Here is a 10,862-nt window from a genome sequence, read left to right on the forward strand (position 1 = left end):
TGCAGTTTGACTGTCTTTAAATCAGCTAAAAATCTTATTTTACAGACATTTGTCTGCATGTTCACCAGTTTTTACAAAGTTTTTAAAGCATTTTTTCTGCAGAGATGACGAGAGGATCAATAAATGAACGCAGCAGGGCTCAGAAACAGGTGGCCGTCAGCACAGTGAAACATCTGGAGATAAAGTCAGCAGTCACACCTGTGGACACCTGGAAAATGCTGCACATGCTGCTTCCATGTTTTCAACATAAATAATCAAATAAATTCAACTGTGTTTATGATTTATGGCATCATAAATGTGTCGAGCTGCACAGGAGACACGTCTGACTCGTCTCTGCTTCTAGTCCTGGCTCTGCCGTCTCCATAGAGGTGCAGGACTGCATGTCGCAGGGAAAAATGCACAAAAATAATTAGCAATAAACGCCCAGAACCCGCCTGGAGGGTTAACAGGCAGCTGTCACGGCGTGCGGACGGCGTTCACGTCGGGCCTCTGAAGCGAGGCGGTGACGGAGGATCAAACCTCCTGATGTGCTCGGTGAGGAGCTCGTCTCCTCCCTGAGCTATAAGTGTCTCTGCTGACGCTGATATACGACCTGAGGCCGACGTCTCAGCTGCTGCCAGCCTGTAAAATGAAGAACTCAATGTACAGCTCCTGCACACAGAGGTGACGCCGACATATTTTGGACGTTGCACCTCAATCCTACAGCTTTCCAACCACAGCAGCAGACGTCGCTTCCAGCTGGTTGTTCTTCATGACTGAATAGCTGCTTCACTTCTTCATAAACACATTCTTCAGATTAAAACCCATCCTGATATTCAGCAGTTTTGGAGAGACGTGCACAACAAACTGCAGCGATGCGACGGCGCTGCATTGCTTCAGGCCCGTAGATCGCTGTGAACTGCTGACCCGGCTCTGGATGATCTACAGCAGTGACTGACGGCTGTTCAGGTTCTCAGCTGGGACGCCTGAGGAGGAACAAACCGGGTCCTGCTGCCAGATCATGACACAATAAGATGGGTGAATGTTTCTGCTGTTGTTCAAGCAGCGCTGCGTCTGTGGATGATCTGATCCCATCCACCGCTGCAGAGTATTCTCTCAAACCCTTAGTAGACTAACTGCTTCAGCTTAAAAACAAATGAGCGTTTATGAGGTGAAACTAGCTGAAGCTAACAGTCACATCCTGCAGGCCCTCTATACCGATCACACAGTTTGTTTTACTGTTAATATCCACCAACAGAAACTTTTTCTGTTTCATTTCCTGCATTTAAACGAACACAGCAGCTCTGTTCTCAACCACAGCGAGCTTCGTTAGCTCCTATTAACTCCACATCAGCATATAAAGCTGTTATATGAAATCATTTAAACCTGGTTGTTTCATATTGGAGTGATGAGAGCAGATCAGCTGTCGATATTCTTATGATTTCTGGAAACACGTCAAGCGGTGATCTCAGCACAAGAGCTACTGAACAGACCAGTTAGTTCCTGTTTCTGGATGATCTGCCAGTTGTTGCTGAGCTGTGACGCAACAACAACGTTTGCTGTTTGCAATAAAAGGAGAAACATAAAGACAAAAAATAAAATAAAAAATACAAATAATTTAAAAAATAATAATAAAAAATTAAAACAGTTAAATCAATTAAATGAATTAAGAATAACAACAAATAAATAAGATTATTTTTAAAATTTTTATTTATTTGTCTTTATATTTCTACTTTTATCACCTTTTCTTCTTTTTTTGATAAATATTGCTTTATATCGCCACACTATTTATTTTTTATTTTATTTATTCTTCTTTTTATTTCCACTTTTATTTCATTATTCTTTCATTGATTTATTTTAGTAATTTGGTGCTCTTACTGCCCCATATTAAGGATTGAAAATGCTAAATCACTTTATCTGTTTTTATCTGTTATCTTACAGATTTTCCCTTTTTGTTAAATGACAGATAATATCTAGTAAAATCACAGAAAACAGTATTAATTAATTTTAATGTTTAAAAAACTGTACATGATGTATAAAAAATCTGTATTTTTACAAACAGTAATTTGTTCTTTTACAGTTTTGCTGTATTTAAATCTTAAAAATAGAATTATTTTACAGATATCTGCTTTTGTTTGTAGGAAAACCATGAATATGAGGGTTTATTTCTTAACCGTTATTTTCCAGGTTTTCTCTGTGGTGGTAAATTTCAGATTATTTGTCGTAAAATCACAGAAAACAAACGTTGAAGCAAACAGGCTGTAAATAATCTGGATGTGTGCAAACAGCTGAAGCTCTGCAGTGTTTGACTGTTAAACTTCACTGTTTGCTGGGTTCAAATAGGATAAAAGAAAACAGATATTTGCTGTTATTTTCAACATTAAATGACTCCTCTGACTATTGAAGGGTTTTTTCTGGCCTCCTTGCTGCTAGATGTTCAGATCTCTTTTTACTTTCTGCTCCTCAGACCAACGGCTTCACTTGATCTGATGAGATGTCTAGTTTTTGGAATTAAGGCCCAAAAGTCTGCATCAGTGTGAAGAACCGGTCCGGCGCTGGAGCGTATCATGTTTCATCCTGCGGCTCTGGGAACCTCAGAGAGCGATAAGAGGCGAGATTTAAACCAGATTAACATGTGGTTCTGATCACGCTCTGGACTCCTGAACCCGGAGCAGCTGCTGCGATGCTTCTGAGGCGTTTAGCTCCTCTAATGTGTCGCCTCCAACACGGAACCACAACAACAACAACAACAACAACAACAACACCGCCGTGAGCTCTAAGTCTAATCCACCTGAACACATCAGCAGCTCTCCACAAACGCACACTGACGGATGTAGGTGACCCAAAAATGAGATGTAGGCCGGCGCTGATCTCAGAGGTCCAGACAATCGAGCGGCCTGCCAGTCACGGCGAGCGACGGCGACGCCCGGGACTCGTCTGGAACACCTTCGTTAAGGTGACGACACGAATCTGTGTGATGCTCAGTCACAGCAGCGCTCGTCAGACCAGAGTCCAGCCGGAGATCAGAGGAGGTTCTGCCAGAACTCTTTGTTTGACCTCCACACTGAGACGCTGCTGCCGAGCAAGATTCAGCTAAAACCGGATCTGAAGCAGCAGCTGATCGACAGAAAATCAATCAATCATTTAGCTTCTCTTCTTTGTTCATCGCTGTAGTATAACCGAGTGTTTTTAGGTTTGTGGAGCAAAACCTGAGCAGCTGTTTGTGATATTTAACAAACCAAACAAACAATTAAAAAAACACAAACCCTAATATTAACATACATGAAAGCTTTCAGTCAGTTTTAAAGGAAATATTTTCAGATTTCAGCTCCTCAAACACAACATTTGCTGCTTTTCTTCACTGATTGTCGCTGTAAACTGAATATGTTTGGGTCTGAACACATTTGAAAGACATAAAATTAACCTTAGAATTATTTTTTAAACATTTTATACATTAATTGAATAAATATTGTGTAATATTAATGCACATTATTCATCATTTTTCAGATTAACACATCTGCAGATTTCAGCTCCTCAAAACAGAGCATTTGCTGTTTTTCTGCTTCCTGTAAACTGATTATTAGATTTTTTGCATGTTTACGAGACGTCAGATTAACCTGAGCAGCTGTTTCTGATGTTTCACAAACCAAACGATGAATTATGTGGAATAAATAACCGACTAACTAAAACTACAGGTCAGCTGCAGCTCTAATCATAAAGTTAACCTACAAAACGTGGCTGATAATCGGTTGCTGTGATACAGTATGGCTGGACGGCTGCATGAACTGATCCATCGATCAAGTATTTTATCAATAAATCATTTTTAAAGCAAAAATGGCATCTCAGAACAGATATTTTCTGCTTCCTTCATCGCTGCACACTGAGTATTTGTAGGTTTCTGAATTAAACAAGACTTCCAAAGAGGTCGTCTTGGACTTTGGGAATTAATAGTTTTCACCATTTTCTGACTATTACAGAGCAAACAGCTGATTATTAATCCTGGAAGTGGTTAAATGAGCAGTGAACAGTACCGTCAGCTGGAGTCAGAACTGGAGGAAACTGATATTTTTGGGGCATTTTTTCAACCTAATCAGACTTTATTTTACACAGCGTACGTCTTGCAGTAAATTTAACTCCAAGTGTTGAACATAAAGAGTTAATAAAAACAGTAAAGTGCTGCTGGTTTGTGTTCAGCTGATGAAACGTCTCATGGAGGTCAGATCTGTGTGATAAACCTGACAGACAGAAGAGATTCAGCACTTGTCTTCTTGCTGTCTGTCTTTTGTTCAGGCTGTTTGCTTTAGCTGGAGCTGCTGCTGCTTTATCCACCTCCATCAGTGGCCTTGTCAGCAGCAGCAGCAGCAGCAGCAGCCCCACCCTGCCCGCCTGCCTCTGCTGCTGGAGGATCAGGCCTGTTTACCTGCTATCTGACACACTGGGCTCACAACAACAACAACAACAACAACAACAACAACAGCTCCTCCAAACATCTGAAATCAGCCCAAACGTTACACAAACGCCACTTGAGGAGCGTCCAGGACGGAGCTGGGAGGGACCGGGCCTGTGGAGCTCAGCTGCTCCCTCCCGGGTCTGGGGTGTTGGTTCGGGTGGAGACGGCTCGAGTGGGCGGATGGCTGCGAATGACGGGGGTGATAGAATAAAGCGCACAAGGCTGATTGAGGGCGCTGGAGGTGGTGAGGGAGCGGCCGGCCGGCCGGCGGAGCCGACAGGGAGGGACGCAGAGCGGATTCCTTTGTTGTGACTAAGCTCAGGCTCACCGTGCTGTGCTAACCAGCGCTGCTTCCATTATCGGACATGTGCTTGTCTACCACGCTGCCTCTTTTTCACTCCTCCAACAGCCAGATTTAATCAGACCGACCCACCTGACACCGTCTCACCTGCCTTATAACCCAGGTTAACAGCGTTCATGTCGCTGCTTTAATGTGAATCATCCCGTTAGCTCACACTGGAGCCCCGGAGCCAACCTGACAGCAGAAAGCGCACCATCAGGCGTGTTTCCTGCTCTTTGAGTTCACATTTCAGCGACACAACACACGTCTGATACACGATATGCGCCCATTGTTGGGTTTTATTTGTTTTCTCAACAAAAAGCCACAAACACCAGGCGTGTCCGATGATGGAACCAGCGTGACAACTGCCGTTAGCAGCGGACACGCAGCGGGGAGAGGCACCGAGCAGATGGGCGCCGCTCGGTCCGCCTCGGTAATCACACCCACGACGGCGAAATCAGCCGCACGCACTCCCGTTAGACCTTATTCTAAAGCCCCGACCGGCTCCGGGTGACCGGAGCGGGCTGTCGCTGGAGGCTAAATGCGGCAATAACCGCCAGCTCATCCAGGCAACAGTTAGCGCGTCCTGCCGTGTGCGGCTGAGAACAGGTGGGCCGCATCAGCGCCGCACCGGGGCTCGAGCCGCAGCTCCGGCCGCACAAATCTGCACACAAACACCCCGTTTGTTCTGCTTTTTCTCAATAAATTCACCCATGTGCTGTAAAGGGAGCTTCCCCATCACGGAGAGGCGAAGCAGCAGGTCCGCCTCCGGACCGTCCGCTCCCCCCGGGGTAGCATCACTAGCCGGTTAGCCGCTAACCGTCCCCGGCGCAGACAGCCCCGGTCTGGGCCACATTACCACCGTTTGGGTTGAATTAACGTGTACGGACGAGTAAAGTTGGTTAAAGCCACAGAAGGCATCCCTCCAGCCCGCTGGCGGCTCTCAGCGGGCCGCTGTGGACCGGATGCTAACGGCGGCTCACAGAACCGGGAAAACGGAAAACAGCCTCTAAAGCCCGTTTCACCGAATTCACTGCAAACTACGTAAAAACCACCGAATCTGATCTAAACCTGAAAACAGGTTCGGAAATGGAGGCTTTGTGGGCGCAGATACTCACAAGCTGCCGGAGCCGGAGGTTCCTCTGTCACCGCAGGTCGCTCTGCTGCCTCTGCGGGGGCTGGGGCTGCTGTCCGGGGTTCGGCCGCTGGGAGGGCGTCGCTCACGGGGGCAGGTTCTGGCTCCGGCGCGATCTTCGTGATCTCCGGCTCGGCTTTAGGGGCGACGACTTGTGGCTCAGGCTCGGGAACAAAAGGAGGTGATGACGTGGTGGAGTCTGGGATCTCGGGCTCCGGCTCGGGCTCCGGTTCGGGTTCCCTCACCTCTGGCACCGGCGTGTGTTCGGGCTCCGGTAACGTTACCGGCTCCTCCGGAGGGACGAAGGAAGTTTCTGTGAACTCGTGTGGCGCACTATCCTCGGCTATGTGCCGCTCCAGGGCGTCCTGAGCGCCGCCGACCAAGTCCACAATGTCATCCACGTCGAAGTGGTCCTGCTGGGGCTCGGGGTCCGGTTCGGCCTGGTAGTGGTGGACCTCCTCGTTGAACAGAGGGCTGGTGGAAGACACTTGCTGCTCCTCGCTGTCTGCCATTTTTCTTTTTTTCGTTTTTGTTCGTACAAATTGTCTCTTGAGGTGGAACAAAAAAAAAGTTTCGGAACCGGCAACTCTTCAGCTCCTGCTGCGAACTTCCCCCGGGGAGAGCTGTGGAACGGAACCGGCGCGTCTGCTCCTGACACCGGACAAAGTTGCACAAAGCGCCGCTCGACAGTCGCCACCGAGTCGAACCCGAGTCCCAGATGGAAGTTGAGAAAGGGCAGAGGGCCAACTCCGCTGGCCAATCACCGGCCGCTTGACCCCTGAGTGACACGAGCCGCGGCCAATCAGAGGGCGTGAAAGCAGGCGTGGGGGCGTAGCGGGACACCTCCGCCGTAAAACACCCCTAAAGTTTAGGAGGAGCACAAAGTGGAGTCAGTCCTGCTCTGACATAACTTCACATCCAGCAAGGCACTTTTTACATAACTCTCACTTATAATTGACTCCTCCTGCCTGCTGCAGGCCTGAAGGAGGCCTGCTAAACCAAAGGGGTAACTGGGTAACACACATACCGTCCAGCAACACACACATACTTTACTGATCCCCCAGAAAACAGGAGAACATTTAAACATCTGAGAATGAAGCTATGAAAACAGAAAGACATGAACACACACAAAACAGCCACAAAAATGTCCCATTGAGACACAAAACCACCACAAAGAGACAGAAGCATTTCTACAAGACACAATGACGAGAGACAAACAGCAACACAAAACAACCACAACAGAAAAACCAGCCATGAAGTGACCATAAATCACCAGAAACACCGAACAAAACACGACAAAACTGCAAAACAGCTACAAAGAGACACAAAATCACCACAAAGACAAAGAAAACAACCACAAAGAGACACGAAAACACCACAAAAAGATACAAAATTACTGCAGAGAGACACAAAACATCCACAAACAAACACAAAACTACCCGGAGTAACATAACAACACTAAATGAGACACAAAAAACACAAAACTTTTTTTTTTTTAAAAAAGGTGCAAAAAGTGATTTCTAAAATAACAAAAACGACCTTAAAGACACACAGAATTACCACAGAGACATACATTTACCCACAAATACACACAAAACAACCACAAAGACACAAAAACTGTAATCAGCATCTACAAAGACACACAAATAATCCACAGAGACCCAGAACAACCACAGAGAGACACAACATTTATACAAAAAGACACAAACGACCAATGAAAAGGCATACATCAACTATAAAGAGACCCAAAACGTCCACAGAGACACACAAACTGACCATGAAGCGAAACTAATCCACCACAAAACTACACAAAACCTCTACAAAGAGACAAAACAACCACACGAGACATCTACAGAGAGTCACAAAACTACCACAAAGAGACACAAAAGAACGGCAACGACGCACAAAACAACAAGAGAGACAAAAAATATTCACAGAGATGCAAATGACCACAAAGAACTACAACTACAGAGACACAAAATACCGACAAATGGATCCAAGTTGTCTCCAGAGCAACACAAAATAACCACATAGGGACACAAAACAACGACAAAAAGAGACACAATGAGCACAAAGAGGCATAAAACATGAAATAAGTAACAGAGGAAACAAAACAGCACAAGAGAAAAGGAGCCTTGAGATGTTTAAACAGGTATGTTGGTGTATAACACGGAACAGAGATTCATATTGATCACATGTTGTGTCCTGAAACGGGACACGTAGACACACCTGGACGATCAGAAAGACTAAAAAGTAAACTGTATGTTGGCATTTAGCAATCCCAGCTGTCACAGAGTGCAGCTAAAGTGCAATATTTCCTTCTAGAGTCCAGTTTAGAGGAACTAAAGGCAGCATAAAGAGGAAATAAGTAAGTTTCCACCACACACACATGTAGGTATCTGTGAACGGAGGGTTTCACAGCTCAGAAACGATGCATTCAGGACACGTGGGACATTTAAGTCAACGCTGGCTGCTGTGGTTGTGAACAATGCGTGACATTTCAAATCATACATCATCATGCTAGCTCACGTTAGCGTAGCTGTGGACTCTGTTACATCCTGGTTTTTATTGATCCCTGTTAATCAGTTTTTCTCCAAGAGATCAATGGCGGCTTCAGAACTGGTCCGACTGTGGACGGAAGCTTGAACCTGCAGAGGAGCTTCGGTCCCACGTCTAGAGTTACTCGGCATGCTGATGACAGGCCGCGCTCTATATATACCAGCAATATATACGTCTGCTAGTATTTACGGCCGCGGCACAGATAGAGCCGCTAACACGTGATAGCATGTCAGGGACGGAGAGAGCAGGGAGGACAAAAATGTCTCTTTACCAAAACCAGGTCTGTTCTAGTCGGATACCACTGATCAGGTTGGATTGATTACATACTGAAGGTGGAATTAGCACATCGTTAGCACTAATGGAGCTCATTTAGCTGAAGTGACACACTCTAAATGCCACGTTGTATGAGAAGTTAAGGTAACGGAATAGAAGATAGCATAGCAAAAGCTAACAGAACTGAAGCTAATAGAACAGACGCTAATAGAATAGGAGGTATCATAAGAAAAGCTAACAGAACTGAAGCTAACAGAACTGAAGCTAACAGAATAGAAGGAACCTGAAGAAGCTAACAGAACTGAAGCTAATGGAGTAGAAGCTAACAGAATTGTAGGTACCGTAAGAAAAGATAACACCACTGAAGCTAACAGAACAGGTAGTGAAACAAAAGCTAACAAAACCTGAAGCTAATGGAGTAGAAACTAATAGAACACAAGGTACTGTAGCACAAGCTAACAGAACAGAAGCTAACAGAACAGAAGCTAACAGAACTGAGACTAAGCAAACAAAACATAATGGAACAAAGGCTAATGAAACAGAAGCGACAGGCTGAGATGCTAACTGATTACAAGATGGGGGAAAGCTAACAGAACTCAAGCTAACAGAAAACGCTAATGAAACAGAAGCTAGCAAAACTAAATCTAAGGGCATTCAAGCGAATGGAATTGAGGCTAAACAAACACAAGTTAAATGGTTATGATTAAACACATTCAACAGAAAGTGAATTAAAGTTTAAAGAAGCTCTATCAAAAGAAGAGGCTAATGGAAGAATAGCTAACATGTCTTAAGCTAAAGGCACAGAGGTTTATGAAACAAGAGCTGATGGAACTGAAAATCAGACATTAGTAAAACAGGCTAACGTAACAAACGTTTATGGAACAAAACCCAACAAAACACAGGCTGATGCAGCCGAAGGTAACTGGATAAAAGCTAACAGCAAATAACAGAACTGAAGCTAAGGGAACAAACGTTAGCAGAAGTGAAAGCTAACAGAGCAGAATGTAACAGATCAGAAGCTAACGGGACAGTAAATACTGGGATTAAAGCCAAATAACTAAATATAAGACGCCAGTTTTCTAAATATTTCTTATTGCCAAAATCCACTTTTGTCAGTGGATAAAACCAATAACACTAATAATACTACAAAAAAAGTGCAACCCACAACATTTGTTTTGTTATTAATTGAGCTGTTTAACGAGCTAGCTAGCTGCAAGCTCGTGTGCTTCGTTGCCTGTGAAGTGAATGAGACTGTGCTGCTGTGAAAATCTGCTCCAGTGTGAATGAACATCAAACCAGAGCGAGTTGAGTCATGAAGAGGAAACTCTTCACCAAAACCACCAGTGTGTTCGCTACCAATCTGTCTGAAACTCCAGGCGATGCAAGAAGGGGATTTTATGAGTCCAGATTTCATCTCATTCAGAGAAAAGCAACCGTCACAAGCAGGAAGCAGAGAAACACCGAAACTGGTTCAGAGAATCTAAAGTCGGCTGTTTGAGGCTCAGCGTTTGTAGTTTTGTGTGAAAAAACTGTGATTAAATCTGGATGTAAACCGTTTACATATTTAAGGTTAGTTATTGTAAATGAGTTCAGACTAACGACACTGTGTTGGGCAGCATTCATCTCGTTATACACATTTTAACGTTATTCTAATTAACATTAAATCAAATGTAACATTTAAACATTTCAGCCGAGTCTGATTGTTTTGTGTGTGTACAAGTAATCAAGTAATATACATGTTTTATATCATTTATCGAATTGTGATTTGCATTTTTTTTTCTTATGTATGTGCATCCACATAAAGACACAAACTGACCATAAAGAGACACAACATTGCAAAAGAAATCCATAAAACAGCCATGAAATAGAAAAAATATCAACAAACAGGTGAAAAATAACCACAAAGAGACACAAAACAACCAAAAATAGACCTAAAGTGATGCCGAAGACACAAAACAAGACAAAAAATCTGACAAAATGCCAGAAAATGTCTGCAAAGGGACTCACAAGAAATCAAAAGATGCATCAAACAATCACATTAAGACACAAAATGGCTGCAAAAAGACACAAATACTCACAAAGATGCACAAAAAAGCCACCAAGAGGTAGAAAACAACCACAAAGAG

At 44.2% G+C, this 10,862-nt stretch overlaps 1 protein-coding gene across 3 annotated transcripts in view; it reads right to left on the reverse strand.

Annotated features, from left to right (window-relative positions):
* rtn4a (reticulon 4a) overlaps positions 1-6,634 on the reverse strand; it is a 41,626-nt gene extending 34,992 nt beyond the window's left edge. For all 3 annotated transcript variants that reach the window (XM_008305156.1, XM_008305155.1, XM_008305154.1), the window contains exon 1: positions 5,888-6,634. In XM_008305156.1, the coding sequence (XP_008303378.1) occupies positions 5,888-6,416 (529 nt within the window). In that variant the 5' untranslated portion in view covers positions 6,417-6,634. The remainder of the gene's footprint in view (positions 1-5,887) is intronic.
* Between the last annotated feature and the right edge of the window lie 4,228 nt (positions 6,635-10,862).

The sequence above is a fragment of the Stegastes partitus genome, unplaced genomic scaffold (assembly GCF_000690725.1).
Source record: "Stegastes partitus isolate 25-593 unplaced genomic scaffold, Stegastes_partitus-1.0.2 Scaffold2424, whole genome shotgun sequence".
In the NCBI taxonomy this organism is placed as follows: Eukaryota; Metazoa; Chordata; class Actinopteri; family Pomacentridae; genus Stegastes; species Stegastes partitus.